Genomic DNA, 21,036 nt, shown 5'->3' with positions numbered 1-21,036 from the left:
TTTCACCGTGCAACTTGCTCACTGAGGATATTATTTTGATTCTAACAGGAAGTTGTGATTACATCAGATAGTTTGACATAAAAACAAACACGCCCCTCCGAGTGTCTGTTTACAGGATGTTAACTTTGCGTTCATCTACTGAGAGAAGCAATGCGGGACTTTATTAACGTGCTAACGCTTATTAAACATGCTAGATTATTTACATTTTACTTCGCTGTCTGTTCTTTTATGTTCAGACTGTCATTAAATTAAACGGAGCGTCCGTATCTCCGATAAGAGGAGCTGCAGTTCCTCCTCTCCTCCTCTGGTGGAGACACTGAGCACATTTTGACCTGCTCTTTAAAAAGAGGAAGAAACTGTCGAGCTGTTCATCGCTGCTTCCTTCACGGAAAAGGTAAGATAAAGAAAAAATGTCTGTGTGAGTTTTAGGACTTCAAGTTTAACATGTTGTTGTTCAGGATGTATTAGCACAAAATGAGCAGCAGATGTTGTTTTTATCGCAGCTTTTTGCTCCGAACGTGTCTGTCAGCGCTCAACTCAGGTTCATTGAAGCTGTTTGAAGTTATTTGACCTGCTGTAGTCAACATTTAGTAAATCCACAACAACTTTGTCACCACAAACAAATCTCCATCAGATTCTGGGACTACAGCAGGTGACAGATGTCCTCAATTTTCGTCTTGTGTTTGTAATGTTCTTAGCAATTTTAGCGCAGTGTTTTAATATATTCTTTTACTGCTCTTATACCCCTGTCTTTTGAGCTGCCGTAAAGATGAGCTTTCCCCTCTTTGGGATCAATAAAATTGATCATATCTTGATTTCTGTTTGATTTCTGCCCCTCCTACTGAATTTAGCAGCCCCAGTCTCAACTTTAATGCTTCACTTTTTAATGTTTTTAAGATTTTTTTGAAACAAAAAAAGTTCAGATGCTCTGATTCCAGCTTCATAAATGTGATTATTTTCTGGTTTCTTTCTTCCTCTAGACATCTGAGGGGGTCATCTTGTGCTGTGGGAAACATTGATTGCCATGTTTCACCATTTTGACATTTTATACACTAAACAACTAATTGTGACAGTAATAGACAAAGAAAATAATCATTAGTTGCAAAAAAAAAATCATTAACATGACTCTTATTGCAATGTCTGTTCTGTTTTTCTTGCAATTTATTAAACCGTAATGAAGACCAAGCTAAATCACATAAATGTTGACACTTGTGGTGACTGTCTTCATTCTAATGCTAATATTTTTAGTTGCCTTCATAACACTGTGGTATTTATTTAATTAGCTATTGTATTATTTGCCACCAGACCAGTAGCTGTTCAGCCTGGTGCCAGATACCCCCAGAAGTCTCCAACTTTGCAAGTTATCATACAGTTTTGTTTACAATAGGACAAAGTGGTCCTTGGGTCAACATTTCTAGTAATTTTAGACCCCTAAAACATACTCGCGAGTGTGTTTTTCTTAATTTTTTAGCATTTTTAGAAGGCTCCTGTGGTCTGTAGAGAGTAGCTCGGAGGCTGTGAGGCTACCTGTGATGTCAGATGGTTGCTGTGAGCTTGTCTGCCAAATTTCAGCCATCAATTATGTCTAGAAGCTGAGAAATAAGCAGTTAAATAGTGCAAAATCCTAGGCGAGGGTTTAGGGGGTGGGTTTAAGCCCAAATTCAAAAAAATTCAAGATCCCATAAGCTTGGAACTAATAGAGCGAGAGCTCTAATTTTTTGCATGGAAAGTTGTTTTGTGTCTATCTTCCATCACAAGAAAATGTAGCCAATTTCTAGATGGTGCAGCAACACCCATTATTGAAAACACATGAAATGACCCAGATCCTTAAAATGCAGATAAACAGGCTGAGGAACAGTTTTTACTCATGGTCCATCAGACTGAATCCAAAGCAATAACGCGCAGCATCACTTTTAATAATGCTGCTTCCATGCAATTTCCTGCCCATATTTATTCTATTTTATTGGTTTTTATTTGATCTCATTACCTCCTTAATGTACTGTATATATCCTGCCTCTTTTGCATATGTTGGAATTCTTAGATAGTTTTGTTTATATGTGCATTTTCTTATTTATTGTTGTTAATGTAGCTTGTTTCAATGCACCGTCCAGTGGCAGCGACCTATATTTTTGTCATGTCTCAATGTGTAATGACAATTAAGATATTCTATTCTGTCTGTGTGTCTGAGGAGTGGAGGGAGACGTCAGAAGAAACATGAATGTGCAACATTACTCATCGCCTGATTACTTTTGCCCTCTGCAGCTTGTTTACAGCTTTACATGTGCTTCAGCTTTGACTTTTCTTCTAAATATAGATATTTACAGTCAGACACACTGGATTTTGAAGCTTTCATGTGATGATTCTTTTTTAAAAGTGGCATCAACTTACTGAAGACTCCACTGAGACGTAATGGACCCAGATGTGTCGGTGCTGCTGCACTGTGAACGCTGGAAGGGGCTGCTGGAGTCTCAAGTACAAGTGGAGCTTTCTGAAAGGTGAGATGTGTTTAAACAATGCATTCATTAGTGTAGAACAACTTTAGAAATGCTGTTTGACTGAAGTGACCTCAGAAGTGTTGTTTCCCTTCCTCTCCTGTCAGGTTTAACAGGCAGACGGATCCGACTGTAGAGCGTCACATCGAGGAGCTGTGGACGGAGCGGGTCTCCAGGGAGCCGTGGCTTTTCAACGGGGCCAAATTCAGGCTTCATTCTTTCTGCTTTGCTCTTCCAAAACACCCACCATCCACTCGTTCCTCCCACATCCCCCTGTTGAACTGTGCAGGGGACCAGGGTGGACAAACTAACAGCCACACCGTACTAGAGGACGTCCTTCAACAGACTAAATTGTTGCAGGATTCTTCCACATGTGGCTGCACAGACGTCTCACCTGATATTCACTCACGCTCCGGGCCTGTCCTGACTCTGAGACTCGGCCTCACCTGCTACAAGGACTATCTGGGAACGAACTGGTCGAGTCGGGTGGCGGAGCTCCGTCGGCGAGGAGAGGCGGAGTTCAGCGACCCTGTGGCGCTGCTGGCCCAGCCGCTGGGCGTCGGCGCCGTGCTGAGGACGGCTGACGGTCAGGTGGTGCTGATCAGGAGGAGCCAGAAGGTGGCGGAGGCTGGAGGGCTCCTGGACATTCCTGGAGGACACCCAGAGCCCAAGGTAAATAGAGTTTAAGTGGCATTAAAAAAGCTCAGCGTGTTGTAAAGATAAGATAAACTTTATCGATCCCTCACTGGGGAAATTTTAATGTCACAGCAGCTGGATACAGATAAGACAGGAAAAAAAGCAGGACAAGAACTGCAAAAGTACAATAAGCTAAAAAATAAGATCTAATGCAGGTCCCATGTACAGGGTGTGGTGAATTTACATATTGTTGTGTACATACACTACTGTTCAAAATTTAGAAATGTTCTTATTTTTGAAAGAAAAGCATTTTTTTCAATGAAAATAGCATTAAATCAATCAGAAATACAGTCTAGACATTGTTAATGTGATAAGTGACTATTCTAGCTGGCAATTTTTGATAGAATATCTTCATAGAGGTACAGAGGAACATTTCCAGCAACCATCACTCCTGTGTTCTAATGCTACATTGTGTTAGCTAATGGTGCTGAAAGGCTAACTGATGATTAGAAAACCTTTGTGCAGTTATGTTAGCACATGTGAGTTTTCATGGAAGTCCTGACTTCCCCCATATTAATACTCAGTCGTCTCTCAAGTCAAAGCGAAGTTTTCCTTGAGCAAGGAATCACACGAACAGAACACAGTCTGAACAAGTGACTGACGAAGGTGGAAAATAGCAGAGTTTTTATCCAGGCACAAAAGCATGAGTTACACATCTTGGTATGTGTTGTCTCTAGTTTGCTCCAGGCAGGCAGTTAGAACTGGTTTTTATCCTTGTCCCTCTTTTAGCACACATCACACAGGATTACAATGATTAAGAACATTCAATCATCAAATAGAATAATTTTCATAACAATGGAAACCAGGAAATAGCCTTGGTGGGCATAAACATGTGAACGGTGGTGTATTTGACTGTGAATTTCCAGCTATGACACGGTGAATTTACTTCTGGATATTTACAGATATGATGATGAGCTTACATTTCTACAGGTATCACGTGGAGGATAATGTACCTACACTGCTGTTAAAACGTTACTAAGAAAAAGACCAGTGTTAACTCTCCTGTTGTCTTCATTTATGAGCACCAAAAAATATTGTTTCCTTGTCTGGAAAAAATCCAAAAATTCAGCAAAAAAATTCCCCAAATTTCTAAAAATTTGTAAATCTTCAGGAAGAAAATTCCAACAATTCCTTAAAAGTTTAATTTAAAAAAAAATCCCACAAATTTGACAAGAAAATTCTTGTAAATATTTTCAAAAAAAGAGTAAAAATCTTCCCCAAAAAATCCTAAAAATATCTAAAGTGATTACACACACATATATCTCAGTAAAACTTCTAATATTTTCTTTAAGAACATTCACATAAAAATCAACCAAAATCAAGTGAAATTGGCTAATATGTTCTTAAGAAACATTTTTTTTTCCACCAAAAAATGTTCAAAGATCTCCCAAAAATGTGGAAGATGTGGATATCAGACGTTTCACTGTGAATTTTTTTTTTTCCACGTTTTCAAACTTTAAAACGGGTCAATTTTGACCCGCAGGACGACACGAGGGTTAAACATGATGTTATCACACATGAAGCTGTAGGAGAACGGTGCTATATCTTGGTGACTGATTTATCTGGAAGATCTATAAGGAGAAAAGACAGTTTTACATTTTGTTCTTGGCTGGAATGGGAACAAACTTGTTTAAGAGCTGTGTAGAGAAAAATTGCATTAAGAGATGATGTGGCACCAGAAGAGCTACAGGGAGGAGGAAAAAAAAGAGCGAGAGGTGATGCTGCAGCAAACTGGAAAAGCTGTGTGGTGGAAAAAATACAGCGTTAAGTGTTGTTGACGTGGAAGAGCGTCAGGATGTGATAGTCGTTCTCATCAGCGCTGCTCTTCTCAGGTGGTGTGTGAGCGTCTGGGCCAGGCGGTGTGTGAGGAGAACATCAGTGTGGAGATGATGCAGCAGAAACTGGAGGTGGTCGTCTCCGAGCTCTTCTCCTCCGTGTGTGCAGAGATCAGAGACGAGGTAAAAGACACTTTAGACTTCTTGCGTCATGTTGCTGTTAACACCATCTGAGGGGAGATGTTTCAAAGATTTAATACTGAAGTTGATTCAGGAGGATGGAGTGTGTCTGTATCTGAGCGCAAAATATAAAGATTAAAATCCCGTGGAAACCGAATGTGCGGCTGCTTCAAAAGCCAAACTCAGGAAATCAGTAACAGCTGCTGTTATCACATTTACACATCTTTTCTGACACCTTCGTTTCCATGTGAGGCGCTGCTAAACGCTGAATAACAAAATGTCCTGACAGAAGAAAAATAAAGCACAATTGCACATTTTCAAGCAGTTACAGCAGAGCTTTCTGTGGTTGTGTTATTGATTTATCAGCACCTAAATGTGCCCAAGCTCTGTGTTTCACTCCTGTAGGCTGAACTATGGCAGGGGTTTTATCATGTTTTTATCAAAGGATTAATTATTAAGTCTATAAAATGGCAGAAATTTGTGAAAAATGTCCATGTTTTGTCTGACCAACAATCAAAAACTCAAGAAATGTTAATTTACAGTTGGAGAGAAATGCAGCAAATCCTAACAGTTAGGACGTTCGCTGGTAAAAGAGTTCCTGAAACCTGAAATGACAAGATCAATTGAATAAGTGATGACAAAACCTGAAAGCATCTTTGTACAGAAAATAAGGTATATAAAGTGATTAAAAATGATATATCTTTAGGTTACGATGCTGGACAGATTACAAAAAATGGCCCAAAGTGTTTGGAGATACCTGGTCTTATCCCAGAATTGTAAGACATTTCCTAGGAGGAGACTGAAAACAACTAAAATGTGGCACAAAATGACCACAAATACATAGAAAATGACCTATAAGAGACAGAGAATGGCTGCAGGTCGAAGGAAAACGACCGAAATGAGACACAAAATGTCACTCTGTTTTATTATTCAGTCAATTAATTGTTAGTTTTTTGCAGAAAATTGCTGGAAGATTAAGTCAGAACTTGTCAGTTTTACTGATCATCTACAGGTACAATGATTATCAAGTCGTGTACCTAAATACTTCTAGCAGTATTCAGAAAACATTTTTGTCTTTATCTGCCACCACAGCCTGACTCTGGATAAGCAGAACAAATGTATAGAGGGATCTTTTGCATAAATGTTTGGCAAAGACGTAGAAGAAAAGACTTAAATCTCACTCACAGAAATAGTTTGTGATCTTAAACGGTTCTGTCCTCAGGTGAATGTTCCTCTGAGTTCTCTGGGAGAACCGGTTCTTCTGGGCGTCGGTCTGAATCACATCAGCGCTGGAAGACCGAGTGCTGAGTTCTACGTCAGGTAGCGGTTTCTCTTTTAGTTTTCATGTCAGACATTAGTGTGAAATTTTGTCATAATTACATTTGAATGCAGGAGTTCCAGCCAAGATGGTGTTTAGTCTGAATTTAAAGCCTATTGAAGAGAGGCTGCAAATGAGTGCATTGCTTTTTAAGTTTTTTTCTAAATAACAATGTTTAACTGTGTCTTTCACCTGCTACAGACATTAAATAAAGGGCTGTGAGCTATAATGTATGTCTGTTGGGGTCTGATGACATCAGAATAAGTTAACGGCAGTCACACTGTTGGAGAAAGTTTTGTGTTACAGAATTAATTCCCTTAAGTTCAGGACAGACAGGAGATGTTTGTAAAAGAGAAACAACACTAGCGCTGTCTATTTTAACATTGTATTATCATTCAGGAGGTATTTTTAACATGTCTTTATGCAGGTATGTCTAACTGAAACCGAAAGCAGCAGCATAAAAGCTGCAGATGATCACACAACTCATAAAAGTATTGTAGTAACTAGTCCTGAGCCTGTACAGTCGCTATGGTGTCTGTACCGAAGCGTCTGACTCGACACACGTCCAAAACAAAATAATGTCCACAGAAAAATGTTTTAAAAATAAGACACTATTTATTGTAACATAAATTTCTTAGAAACTTAGAAACAAAAAGGCTTAGGATGCTAAAGATAAACCTCACTTTTATCCCCGTCATTCAGCAACTAGATGAGGTTAACTCTAGAAAATGAAATGAAAACAATCATCCTGGCTCCTACACGCCGGCCCCTAAATGTTTTAGCCTTAGCATTAACATTGCTCCTTTAATACTGAAGTTTGTCTTCAGTATTAAAGGAGCCAATGTCAGTCATTGCACTACAAAAAACTAAAGTTACTTTTCCTCTAGAAGCAGACAGAGCTTTGTAATTGGACGCTCTAAAATGCCAGTTTTTGTTTTGAATTTGCCTTAAAAATGGGTCCATTCAGGATAGCTGGTAGATGTAAGTGCTGTAATCTCTGTAGCGTGTTTTCTAAAGATGTAACGTGTATTTATTGTATCCGTGTGTCCTCAGCTGCTCCCTGACCTCTGATGAAGTCAGACAGTTGTACTGGAAAGGAGGACCAGAAGCCCACGAGTCCACAGACGTCGTGTTCGTCAGCAGAGCGGTCAGTAGTTTGTAGTTACAGACGTGTCATTATCTGCACAGTCAGAATGAGAATGCTCATTCTGGTTGTGGTATAATTAAAAAAAACTGCAGAGTAAACCAATGTGGAGACACGTAAAGCGTCTAAAAGCTCCAAATATGTTGTGAATAATGTAGGAGCTCCTGCAGCTGAACAGCAGCAGCCCTCTGTGGTCCGAGTTGTGTCCTTCAGCTAAAGGAGCCGTGATTCTTTATCAGACTGTGAAACCCGACGGAGGCACCGAGAAGACGACGCCACAAAACGGACCCACATGATGGAACAAGCACAAAGACAAACGGTTGATTAAAGTTCAGGGATTTATTTTCAGAAAATGTCCCTGACCAACACTGCTGTTAAAACTGTGCAAAGTACTGTGTAGCTCTCATCATTTGTTCACTGGACAGTAGAAATTTTGTAAAATATTTTTGGATAAAAAGTGTTTTTATCAATAAAATTAAAAAGCCACAACACTGAAGATGTTTGAGTGAAAGCAGCCTGAGGTCTGTGTAAACTTCAAACCCACAGATGACATGAAACGACATCAGCAGCATTATTGTCGTTACAGTCACAGGAAGCGGAATCAGTTCTTCCTCCTCCAGGTTTCCTCACCAGTAGCCCTCATAACCGCTGTAATCGACGTCTCTGTTGTAGTAGAAGCTCTGCTCCTGATGAGGAACGGTCCACTGAAATAGAAACAACACAGAAGAAATCTATTTAAAGGAGCTCTTGCTGTCATAAATATGGTTTCAGCCGATTAAAAAGCAGCAACATACTTTAAAAGGACGTGAATTCACCTGAATCACAAACCAGACCAGAAGATCTATAATGATGAAGAAATTCTAAATAACTAATGAATCATAAGAACTGAATAGTCAGTCATGTTTGGATGTTTTATTATTGACATCAGCTCCACATATCAGTTTAAAAGTTGGGTTTTAGTCCAAAAAAGTAGTAAAGTGCTCATTGAATAGTGTAGTTATTGTGTATTTTTGTGCTGCATCCTGGATATATAGACACTACAGGCCAAAGGCTTTGAAGCAACTTCAAGTTTCTGTGTACGATGTTTTTCTGAAAAACGGTGTGAATTCTGGGATGGATTTACTGCATGATCAGACTTTGCTCTTATTGATTTGCACCATTTTCCTCAATTTACCTTCAGGTATAGGTTGAAGTTACCAGACAACAGCTGAATACATGTTAAAATAGCAAAGGAAGGGCTTAGTTTTAGAGTTGAGATGATTTACAAGAGTCACAACTTCAGTGCAAAAGAAAACAGTTTGCATTATTCACTTTATGGCTTTTGAGAGTTTGCAAACAAAAATCTCAGTAAATTTCAACTATCTCGCTATAACTACCACATAAATGTCTAGAAAGAAACATCTGAGTAAAGAAACAAGAGTACAGATAGAAATATCTGACAATTACAGTAAAAATGTATTCTGATGAGTGACTATTTAAACATCACATTCATACAAAACACGAGACAGTAATTGAAGTTGAACCTTGCTATGTTGCGCCCCCTAGTGGTTAACAGTGTCCAACATTTGTCCACATGTGAGAAACTCAAAAACATGAACTAAAATCTGAATCATACAAATAAAAAACAAAAACGGCGAGTTAAATAGAAAACATCTATGTAATTAATAAAAGTATTCTCCAACATGCCTTCAACTTTTACTACAGTAAAGTACTGCATATGTACTTCTAGTATTTCAGTATTTTCATGTATCAACCTAAAATTTAGCAAAATTCTGGACAACCGGTGCTGAAACCAGGAAATGTAAAGTTTAAAAAGTTTTATAATTTAAACAGTAGTACTGCAGTATATATAGCAATGTTAGGGTGCATGTGTCTTCTTCAGTTTAAATTATTAATCCTGGTTATGGGATATTTTCATGTAAAGTTACTTTGTATGAAATAGATTAATATAAAATGAGGAGAGATCGGCCCCAAGCCAACTGTAGAAACCTAAAGTTGCAGCTAGATTACAGATACAGCAGCAGTGAGGTTTGTTTTGTAGGATTTCACAGCTGTTTAACTCACATATCTCGGCTGCTGGATCCATGGCTGCATGTTTGTGTCATTCCGCCCTGCAAAGACAAAAATACCATTAGCTAATGTCCAAAACTACAGAGTACCCTCAAACATGATCCACCGTTTCTCACCATTAAAACCAGACCACTCCGTCCTGTGTGGGGCCGGAGGGCAGTGAGGGTGGGGTCTCTTCTTGTAAAGCCGTGGTTTCTTCTTGTCTTGTTTGTGGACGGGGGGCAGCAGCCTGCGGGCCTCGTCTTTGTACTGCAGCAAGACGGTCTGAGCCTGGTGCTGAGGAAGCTCCACGTACTGCAGCTCCTCCAGCAGGTCGGCCGGCTGCTCTGGAAGGCTGCAGCTCACTGGAGAGAAGAAACAAAATCCAGCTTAGAGAAGAGGCTCCAGCAGCTGCACTCATTTCCTCATCTAGTGATTAAATAACAATATAATGAAATGTGAACCAGCATTTCAGCAAAGTTCACTCACGATTTTAATAGAACTAATGCACTTTAAAGAGATTGCAGCGTCATACATTTCAACTGATATGGAATGTATGTAAATTATTTACATGTTCATAATAAATATTGCTTACAGACGTATACATAAAATCACAAGTATTAAAAATACACATCAGTTAATGTGTTAAAAGTGAAACCAGGTGTCAGCTTCAGCCGTCAGCAGATTCTACTGTATTTAGATCTACAACGATCGATTTATTGATTACTTGTCAACTATTAGATCATTTGCCAACTATTTTAATAACTGATTTCTTGTTTTTAATGATTTTTAAGAGGAACAAAGTCTAAATTCTCTGATCCCAGCTTTTCTAATGCAATATTTTCTGGTGTCTTTACTCCGCTGTGGCAGTAAACTAAATATATTAGGATTGTGGACAAAACAAGACAGCTGAGGGCGTTGTTTGATTGATATTTTCACCATTTACTGACATTTTATAACCCAAACAATTCATCGAAAAGGTGATAAACAGATTCATCAATGATAAAAATAATAATTAGCTGCTGTCCTGGTCGTGCTACGAAGGTGCAAATCATAACTTCAGGTCTTAGCACATTTGTCAAGGCATCGGATTTGGGAAAACATTGTCATCTGTGACTGATTCTCTTTCTCATATATATTCTTTTGGTGCAATTTTAATTTTAAAATGCTTCTTTGCATCATACACACCAGACACTGCAGACTGTGTGTTGTGTGTATTTATTTTTTGCTGTTTCAACAACCATACTTCCACACTCTGTAGTGCTATGGCAGAAAAAGATTTCAAATTCTTCAGTATATGAGACATCAAGATAGATAAATAGATAAGATAGATAGATAGATAGATAGATCGATAGATGCAATCTTGTTGATGAAGTAGAAATAAGTCACCAAAAATGTTCGTATTTACAAATAAAAGTGCTAAATTGCTGGTATTTACAATAATATAGAGTACTAGAGAAGTACAAAAAGGTACAAGGTGACAATAGCACTAATAATACCCATAATGGTCAAGATTATTGGTTTTATTGCACCGTTTCAGTTATAGTATTATCCAATTTTATGACTACTGTATGAAACTGTACGTTGGTTTTATGGTACCTGCTTGCAGTTCTGTTTTTTGTTTTTTTTAAAGAAAAAAAGATTTGAAAGAGCCAATGTGGCGTAGCGTTTCGTTTTGGTCACCACCCCTCTAGTTGTCAGAACTTCCGGGAAAACACGATAAATACCGAAGAAGAAGAAGAAGAAGAACTCGTCAAAGTACTACAACTACAGCTGAAACTACCAACTCGACAAACTATCTAGACACTCTTTTGCTCATTCATTATCATGTATTTCCCCCTCCTGATGGATCACGACTATTCGTTGCCGGTTCCCGACCCTCCGGTCACCCAAACTGCTCCGGTGAAGCGCAAACGTGCCGGCGAACTGAATGACCGGAGGAGACTGAGCCACCAGAGGAGCGGTAAAACCCGGATTAACATCGGAGAGTGTCTCCCCAGGTGGCGAGAGCTCCGTAGCAGGTTGGGACTGCAGAGAGACGCTGATATGGCTCGAGTTCTCCTGGACAGGTAAACGCACACCTGCATGACGTCAGCCACATTAGCACAGTAACAGCAGGTGGTGGGTTAGCTAATGTTAGCCACCTAGCTTCAGGCTGTGATGAGACTGACAGCAGTATTATAAGGTGACAGCGTGACACACTCAGTCATTTTAGGAGTTGTTTTTGTAAATTCAAACCAGTAACTTGTTTGTATGAAGCTCTGGGGACTAAACAGAACCAGTTTCAGTAGTTTTACCTTACTCAAACCAGCTGAAGTTAAAATACTGTGGTTGCCTTTGTTAAAAAAAAAAAAAAAAAAAAAAGCTCAGTGAGCGCTCACTCAGCTCTCACTGACGATTGGGTGCTACAGCCGTACAGCTACGTACAATGCTGATAAAGCCTAACGGCTCTGTAAATAGGATTATCATCTTCTTTTAGCACATTTCAAGTTGTTTACATGACATACTGTGTAATCATTGTAAATATCTGTATTGTTTTTATTGCCTTTATAAGACATTCTGTTTGCTTCATATACTTTTTATTTTAATCTTTGATCTTCTTTAAAAAAAAAAACTACTTTCATTCTTAGTACATGAAAACCTACTTGGCAGTAAAATAGATTTTGATTCTGATATTATGTGTTTCTGTGAATTCAGGCTCACTATGATTTCACCCAGTCACCAATAAGTACTAGTAAGTGGTGTAAGCTTGTTATCAGTTTGCAAAATTACAATTTTTTCCCCCCAAATTTAACATCAGGAGATCATCCATGTTATCTGCTAGTAGTTGCCTGTATTGGTTGTTTAAAATTACCACTAGGCTACAAAAAAAGTCATTTAACATACAATAATATCTTAAAAACAAGATTGGGAATCCAAAAACAAGCCGAAAAAGGTTGGTTCCTATATTGCAATAGGAGTCACAGTTATAATAGGAATAGAAATTATTGCATTTCTTTAAAACCAAAGAAAAAGTATATAAAAATGACTAGATGTTTCCTGCTGTCTGTAGGAAAGAAACCTGTTCCTTTACATTTGGAGAATATAATGATGATTCTGATTTATAGGCCAGAACATGTGTTGCATCACTGTGCTTCATTTAAAATGATATGTTGTGACATATCTATATTGCACTTGTTCACGTTGCCATGTAAATGATGTTTGGATTACTTTTTCTCTAGTTTTAAACCATTTTGGTTTAATTTTTCTTGGTGTTTAGCTTCACTAATATGACGTCCACCATGAGCCTGAGTGAAGATGATGATGATGATGATTATCTTAAAAACACAAAGTGAGTATTATTCTACTGTATTCTTTTAGACCAATGCTGTGCTTAAACTCCTCCTTTGTGTAACTTAGAGTGAGTTAATTTCAGAGTCTTTGTTTCCAGGTTTGTCTGGAACAACCCAGATGAGGATGACACATGGGAAACAGCCAGTGAAGACAGCACCACTGAAGAGTACATCCCTTCTATTTCTCTGAGGTTTGTCTAAATGATTGGCTTGATCGACAAAAGTGGGCTGATTCTAAATGCTTCTGATCTTCGGCACCAGTTTGACACTGAAAATAATTACTGACTCCCAATATCTGCTGGCTGACTAAACCTTGTCCAGCTTTTGTTGCAGTATGTGATTTTAAGAAGACAAATGGACACTGATAAGAAGTTGTAAACTGAGTATTTGCTTTTCAGCTTGCTTGTACTTCTTGTTTCTGTATCCTACAATTGGCTCTTATCTCCAGAATACTTTTACAATGAAAAGCGTAATGTCTTTTCTATCATAACTTTCCCCTTTTATTATGATCACTTCATCTGAAGTGTGGAAAAGACAACCTTTTTGCTATAGGAAGCACATTGTACTAGTACAGAGTTTTATTTCCGTTTTTCCATATTCTGACAGGAAGGGTGGAGGAAAAAATAATTTGGAGCAGAAAAATGGTCTACAAGAGAAAGTGCAGCGCTGTACTGCAGTGAATAAACTTCTCCCTCCACGTGAAGAGTCTGTATCGACGCCTCCTATTAGCCATCAGGTCAAGTGTGAGGATTATATGAATGGACAATCAGTTCCAGTTACATATGAATCCAGCATGAGACAGCTGGTCACACTTCTACAGATACCTGTGGTGAATCTGAACGTCACAGACATCAACAAATGATGCTTGTCAGGCTTCAGCCACTTCAAGAAGCACAGGAACAATCATCACATGGGTGAGTTTAAAAAAAAAAAAAAAAAAAAAAAGTGCTTTTGAAGATTAAATATCACCTGTAAAGAATAAGAAACATCTGTCCCATAGCTGGAGTTACCATGTGCCACTCAAAGTGATTTAAATCTTAACTCTTGTCTTCTAACGCACACAGTCCTCAGGTGTATGCCCACCTGTTTTAACCCTCGTGTCATCCTGCGGGTCAAAAAATGACCTGTTTTAAAGTTTGAAAATGTGGCGAAAAAATATATATATTTTCACAGTGAAACTTTGATGTCCACATTTTCAACATTTTGGGGAAATTTTTGAACATTTTTGGTGGGAAAACATGGAACTGTTAAAAATGTTTCTTAAGAACATTCACACAAAAAAACCCAACCAAAATTCCACCACCTAGTCCACATGTTGCAATGTGATGTATTATTTTGTATGTCTATTAATCAGTATATCTTTATCTTACAGATGTTCCAATAGCCACAGAATACAGGTGTGGAGCTCGGCGCCCACTCTGAAACACAGACCGCATCCTGTCAGGGAAAAACTTGTACAAAGTTTCACAAAGGTTAAGCTGCACGAAAGTGGTCTTTGTCCGAAAAGACACGTTTTCCAACAGTTAAAGCTCCAACGAAGGGAGAGAGATCTGTACAATAAAGACGGTGGTGTTGTTTTAGGTATGTGTCCTAACTTTTTCACATTAGCAGAATAGCAGAAGTTTGTTATGCTAATGTTTTCTCTGATGCCTCTGATCACCATTTTCTCTTAATATCAGTATAAAATAGTAAATTATAGTTATTCCTGCTCATCTGAATGCTTCATCTTTTACCTCACAGGGGTCAGCGCTACACTTCAGGACAAGAGACCCAAGCTGGACTCTAATCTCGTTTATCCAGTGTTCTGAACCACCCTGACTTTTAGTTTCTTTTTTTTGTTTTTCATTTTTTAGGACACTTTGTCTGCGCAACTCTTTTCATCCACATTTGTTCTCGCATAAAACTGTGTGTTAAAGGTATAATGTGTCACATTTCTGCATTAAAATGTCTAAAAATCAGTACACTGATGATGTGGTGTTTACTTACATTTAAATTAGACCATTTAATATTGTGAAATAAAATTCTGCTTTTTCAGACTCTAGATACTCTGGAAAACAAAATCCTCCAGTCTAATCATCACAGAAATCTATGTTTGCTATATTAAGCTGCTATTACATAAGGAGCTAAAATGGGTCTCTCAGTTTCTCTTGTTTCTCTCCTTTGAGAGTAGTTCAGTGAGAGATAATGAAAGAGGGCTTCACATAAATCTATTTAAAGTATCATTCAGCTAGATTGGATGTTTACTTTAAAGCATAAAGAAATCAGACCTTGCAGTTTGAGCAGGGCGGTCTCAGGGATGTGCTCCCCGTCGGTCATCTGGTGCTGCGACAGTCGTCGTTTCCACTCGTCTGCAGAAGGGAAGACCACCACGACCCGCCGCCTGAAGCCTGCGAACAGCTGCAGCTTGTGACGACGTGCAGAGAAGAGGATGTTGCACTGGACACAGTGAAACAACTGGAGTCAGAGAGGAACGTAGTCCAGGCTTGTTTCAGTGACTTTAAGCATTGTGTGAGCATGTTGTGGTTGTAAATGAGATGTTTGCCACATACAGAGCTTTTAAATAAATAATGATATACATACATATCTAACCAGTTAACATTAAGCTGTGACCATAACAGATATGAATACGTCCCTCAGTCCTGACAGTTAACTGTTAACACATCAGGCAGTGAGGCGTCACCTGGTCCAGGATGTAGTTAGCAGGAGTCTCAGCAGCCACTTTGATCAAATCAGTCAAACACTGAGAGGCCTGTCGCAGCCTGCTGTCCTTCTGTCCCCCACTCTATAAACACACACAGGTTCAACATTCTGGATCAGTTGTTCAGGAAAAGATATTTAAATGTGAATTTGAAATATGAGAGTGAAGCCTGGAGGTTGGACTGACAATCATACATGCCAGCAGCTCCTCTGTTCCCAGCAGCTTGTACCATTTCTCTGGATGCTGCTTCATGTGAGTTCGGGCCCAGAAGGTCTTCCCAGAACCGGGAAGACCCACCAACAGCACCACCTGATGGAATGGAGCGAAATAAGAAATGTTAGAATTAAACTGGGTGACACTTTAGCAGCCTGGCTTTTAGTCCACCATGTTAGGTCCAGACTGAATTATGTCAACTGTTTAGTTTATGTAATTGCCATGAAATTATACACAGACATTCGAGGTTCCCAGAGGATGGATCCCAATGACTGTGGTGATCCAATTATTTTTCCTGTAGCACCAATATGAGTTTAAAATTTGTAGCCCTTATTTGCATACGGCTACTAAATAGATTGCAACGAAATTTAGTACACTCATTAATGTTCCTCTCACTATGTTCAGTGCTAATTAGTACTAATCTCTAGCCTAGCCGCGCTAGACAACCCACGGCAACGAATTTAATTCTCTGCCAGTGTGGGTCTAGTTACCCTCCATAAGGCTCGAGGCTGGATTCTCCTAAAACTGGCCGACGAATCACCATGAAGTGTAGAGTCAGAAGGCGGGCGTAATGAAGTGACGACAGAGGGGCGACGATTCTGACAAACAACCGGAAACAACTAGCCTAGCCGCGCTAGACAACACACGGCAACGAATTTAATTCTCTGCCTGGGTCGACAACAAAAATGACAACAGTCGTTGAGCTCCATTAGCACCGACTCTGAATAATCTTTCTGTTAACATGTCTGTAATATACTTGAGCTTCACCCATTGACTGTATAAATAAGGCTTCACCGATCTACCGCATCCTCTGATTTCCGGCGCTCTAGGAGCCTATTCGTTGCGCTGATTGGTTGTATACCTACCCAATTGCTGCAGAGTGATTTGATAGACAACCTTTTAGCCCGCCTCCTCTCCCTGTCGAGCGTGCCTAGACCCTTGTGTCTTCAAAGCATGGGTCTAGTGCGGCTAGGCTAACTAATCTCTGCTTTACTTAACAAATGTTAGATGCTAACAAGCAAAATGTTGATTTTGGATGTGGTAAACACTGCATCTGCTAAACAATTCATTCAGTAGCGAACACTAGACTTTCTAAAGTGACTTAGGATCATCTACATCATGTAATTGTTCACCAAAATTTGTTTAAACCTAACCGTTGCCTCTTACCTCACACTGTGCTCTGCAGGAAGGAGCTGATGTGCAGCGAACCCTCTGATCAGCAGGGAGAGCTGCCAGCAGTGTAAACCCTGGAGGTCCAGGGTACCAGGGAGGAGCTGTGGGGTCCAACAGCAATCTGACCGAACAGCTCTTACAGAGGATGTGAGGGAACAAAGCACAGCCCAGCAGCACTGAGGCATCCAGGGTGAAAGCTACACCCAAGAAACGACCATTCCTTTGGAAAGAGAGTTCAACAGCACCGTCTGAAGAGAAGGACTGTGGAGGTGCAAACATGACAAATGCAGATAGACAATTTAAATTAGAGAAGAATCACGCAACCTTCATCGATCCCAAAGAATACAAAGACAGAAACAATCAAACTCACAGCATAGCAGCCGATGATATCTCCCTCTGAGAAAGGTTCTCCAAACTCCTGTTCCTTTCCACAGGACACTTTTTTACCACGTCCATCATAAGCAAAAGAGAGTTCATCCTCCCCTGTTATGAAAACCACAGAAGAACAGAAGTTTGAAGGCCTTTTAATAAGAACAAAAACACCTCTAGAAAACAATCATTTGTTCAATGAACTTATTCTGGGAAAATTGACAACTAAAAGCTAATCTTTACCCAGCAGCAGAGAGGACTGCGCCACTGACCAGCCTACTCTCAGACCATATGGTTCTCTGACGTCATGGTCTTCAGGCTGTGTATTCAACAATCTCCTCTCCAGCCGCGCCTCAAAGCCCACCCTGCCCCTCTGCACCCCGTGGGTGAGCCGGCAGCCCGACCACAGCAGGGGGAACCGAGACCAGAACCGCGGCTGACCACAGGATCCATCAGGACCCACTTCAAAGTGTAGGTGACCGCCATCTGAGCCAACGACAAGGAGAGTCAGATATTCAAAATGTCTCTGCACTGCTCTTATGAAAATGTCATAATAAGAAACTGGATCCTCCGGGACTATTTTGATTTGGACAAAATCATGTGACAACAGCTGCCCATTGTCAAATGCCCCTAAATGTTTTGAGAAAATGACTCACGTTGATCTAATCTGACTTTATCTTCATCTTGTTCCTCTGCCTCCTCCCTCTCCAGCGGGGGTTGTGGTGATTTGGCTCTGATTGAAAAAAGAAACACAATCTGCTGATCAACACTGCTCTCTTAAAAAAATCCACTTCAGTAGAGGTTTACTGTTTTTAATTCAAACCACTGTAAAATATTGTTTCTCATTTTCTAACCTCTTCTGTGGCTAAGAGACATACAGTATGGAAAGTGTGGTTTGCAGCCACTATTTTATATCAGTAAAACATGAACACAAAAAATCTAAAAAAAAAAAAAAACTAAAAAACTGTAATGGATTATAAAGCCTGGTGAGAAGGTGTGAGGAGTGTGGATGTGGTAAAGCTCAACTATGGATGTAATATATACACTATACTATACTTTCTTCTATAGACTTGCTTGGTCTTGAAGGTAAAAATCTTTTGCACATCAATACCGTTATGCACCCACATCCATAACATAAAATCAATTAAAAATGCCTTGTGAGAGGAATAAGAGGAAGAAGTAGAATAGTAACACATTCTTCATTACGAGCAAGTAAACTGCAACTGTAGGACACGAGAATTTGACACAGTATTTATGCTCTATGCAATACAAGAGTTCTCCTCTTGTTGCGTCAGGAGTATAAAACATTATACAATTTTAAGATGCTGATAATGTGCAATGTTTGTTCCTGAGGTTAAATTTAATCTTTGTCTATTCATTTGTTTTCAGACACAATGACACAGATAAACCTTTAGCTGAACCTGGAAACCTTAATATCTTACAATTAATATGTAACGTGGCACTTATTAAGACCAGTCAGTGGGTTTGAGGATGACAGCAGGGTCTAACCTTAGTCTGACATGTAGGTTAGCTGTTGTTAGTGTATATACTGTCTACAGATTGTGACTCTGAGCTTCTAAAGTCTAATTATATCACAACAGACTGGGCTACATTTGTTAGAAGCTAATTTACTGTAATTCTGCAAGTAAAACGTATTCCCTTGTAGTTCACATCAATAGTGATCCCTTGTAGGTTGAAGTGTAGTGGATTCCCTCCCTTGTCTTATAGTCTTCATTGTGTAAAATAAAATGAAGGCTTGAAAACTTAAAAAAAGAGAGAAAATGTTGGAAAAGCTCCACATAGTAATTACTGCTGAAAGACAGATATACTACCGATTTTATTCTTCATAAAATCCCCTTGTTTAGGACACTGATGTCTCTAATCACCACTATAGGTATATTCTTAGTTTGTTTTGTGTACAAATGGGATTATGCATTAAAAAAGGTACTGACCCTGATGCTGTAGTGGGACATTAGGAACATCAATTTATCACTGAATTTCTTTATAATTCTTTTTTTTTTTTACATTACAATGTACCTTTTATATCGGATTTCCTCTTTGAACTCATAGAAGGATCTTCCTCTGTCCAAGTCCTCTACTAACAGAGCCCCCCTGTCCTCTCCAGGTCCCGGCTCTCCTGTCTCAGCCTGGCAGACAGTCACAGCCCCTGGAGCACACTCAGATCCGGGGTGCACCGCTGGAGGACCGGGCTCTGCCTCTGTCTGTGTGCCGGTGTCTCTGAGCTCTCTGCCGTGGTCTGCTTCACACGGCGCAGGGACACCAGCTTCTGTCGGCGGTGAAGAGGACGGAGTGAGGACCTGCTGTGTCGGTGAGCTGTCGGGTTGTAGTGTCATCTGCTCTCCGTCATCTGTCCCTCCTGGTCCCGCCTCTGTCGCGGACCACAGTCGGTCCACCAGCTCAGCCTTCAGTCCTCTGCTGTCCAACCCGAGTTCTTTCAGTCTGGACCGCAGCTCCGCCACTTTTAACTTCTTAATGTCCGTTAGCTTCATCGCCACCGTGTTGGTTTTAACTCGGTTGGCTTCTTACTGGAATTGTTGCTTCTTTAAAAAAAATTAGATCTAAACAAAGTAAACAGTAGTAAAAGTGAAGCCCGAAGCCGTTTGAGTCCAAAACAACGATTCAATATGCAGCCCTGGATTCTGATTGGTTCGTTACTTCTTCTTCCTCCTAATTTACGGCACATTCTAGACGTGGGCTCTTTACTGCCACCAAAGGACAATAAGTGGTATTGCACCTGATGTTCACAATGATACACATTTATAAACTTGAGCTGTAACATAAATCTGCACCGTACCACATTAAACTCACAAACTGTGCACATTGTATCTGTAAAATATAACTTACTTTTTCGTAGTTAGGTGAAAAGGTTAGGATGGTTGTTAATCATGGCTATTTTAAACAGAATTAGCCTAACACTTTAGCCACTGTGAGTGACTGAAAGATTAGCTGTTTCTTTTGTCTATATTTATTTACATTCAAATTAATTTACTTTGTAAAATAATATTCATATATCTTAATAGATAGATTAATAGATATTAATAGTTAATTTGTTGATACCTTCTACTGTATTTACTGACAACTATCACTAAATTGCTTTAATGCTAAAGAAATCTTTAAAATCTGAAATATTCTATGTATGGACAGATAAATGAGCCACTAGAAACTGAATTTCAGCCACATGATTTGAAATGGAATTCATTATTTTGAATCAATGTATTAAAATAAAGTGACTGTGATTTAAATAATCTGAAATTGAATTTACTAGATTGAAACTGAAAACTGAATTTTTATCACATACTTTAAATAATTCAACTTGGGCAATTGTGTTAAAATTTAATTTGAATTACATATTTTGAAACTTAATTCATGACACTAAAATAGAATTCAGTTCCATAACCAGTTTTCAGCATTCAAATTTGGTTCCTGTAATTCAAAGTCAGTTCAAATTGAGCTTCAGGAGACACATATTTCTGGCAATATCCAGGTTCTGCTCCATTAGTCTATTGTACGTTTGAGAAAGTCACCGATGAGATAAGATCTCAAACTCCAATCTGTTGTGAATGTAATGCTTTTTTT

General features: G+C 39.3%; 2 protein-coding genes and 1 long non-coding RNA gene across 3 annotated transcripts; 2 read left to right on the top strand and 1 right to left on the bottom strand.

Annotated features, from left to right (window-relative positions):
* The first annotated feature begins 154 nt into the window (after positions 1–154).
* Positions 155–8,101, top strand: nudt22 (nudix (nucleoside diphosphate linked moiety X)-type motif 22). The gene is made up of 7 exons (XM_022196713.2): positions 155–394; positions 2,375–2,495; positions 2,600–3,164; positions 5,021–5,146; positions 6,366–6,463; positions 7,515–7,608; positions 7,764–8,101. The coding sequence occupies exons 2-7, from the start codon at positions 2,410–2,412 to the stop codon at positions 7,899–7,901; spliced, it is 1,107 nt and encodes a 368-aa protein (XP_022052405.2). The 5' UTR covers positions 155–394; positions 2,375–2,409; the 3' UTR covers positions 7,902–8,101.
* On the bottom strand, positions 7,930–20,266 carry si:ch211-107m4.1 (heterogeneous nuclear ribonucleoprotein U-like protein 2). Its single transcript, XM_022196711.2, has 11 exons — positions 19,477–20,266; positions 18,096–18,172; positions 17,683–17,925; positions 17,441–17,553; positions 17,065–17,331; positions 15,871–15,993; positions 15,667–15,768; positions 15,254–15,422; positions 9,792–10,019; positions 9,670–9,716; positions 7,930–8,309 (listed from the first exon to the last, which is right to left on the bottom strand). The coding sequence occupies exons 1-11, from the start codon at positions 19,947–19,949 to the stop codon at positions 8,232–8,234; spliced, it is 1,920 nt and encodes a 639-aa protein (XP_022052403.2). The 5' UTR covers positions 19,950–20,266; the 3' UTR covers positions 7,930–8,231.
* On the top strand, positions 11,231–14,944 carry LOC110952941 (uncharacterized). The gene is made up of 6 exons (XR_007944780.1): positions 11,231–11,723; positions 12,914–12,985; positions 13,085–13,177; positions 13,593–13,900; positions 14,359–14,567; positions 14,727–14,944. It is a non-coding gene; the product is annotated as an uncharacterized LOC110952941 (long non-coding RNA).
* Positions 20,267–21,036: the final 770 nt, after the last annotated feature.

Source organism: Acanthochromis polyacanthus, chromosome 10 (assembly GCF_021347895.1).
Source record: "Acanthochromis polyacanthus isolate Apoly-LR-REF ecotype Palm Island chromosome 10, KAUST_Apoly_ChrSc, whole genome shotgun sequence".
In the NCBI taxonomy this organism is placed as follows: domain Eukaryota; kingdom Metazoa; phylum Chordata; class Actinopteri; family Pomacentridae; genus Acanthochromis; species Acanthochromis polyacanthus.
The sequence above is the reverse complement of the archived record's forward strand: the minus strand, read 5'-3'. Positions and strand labels throughout refer to the sequence as shown.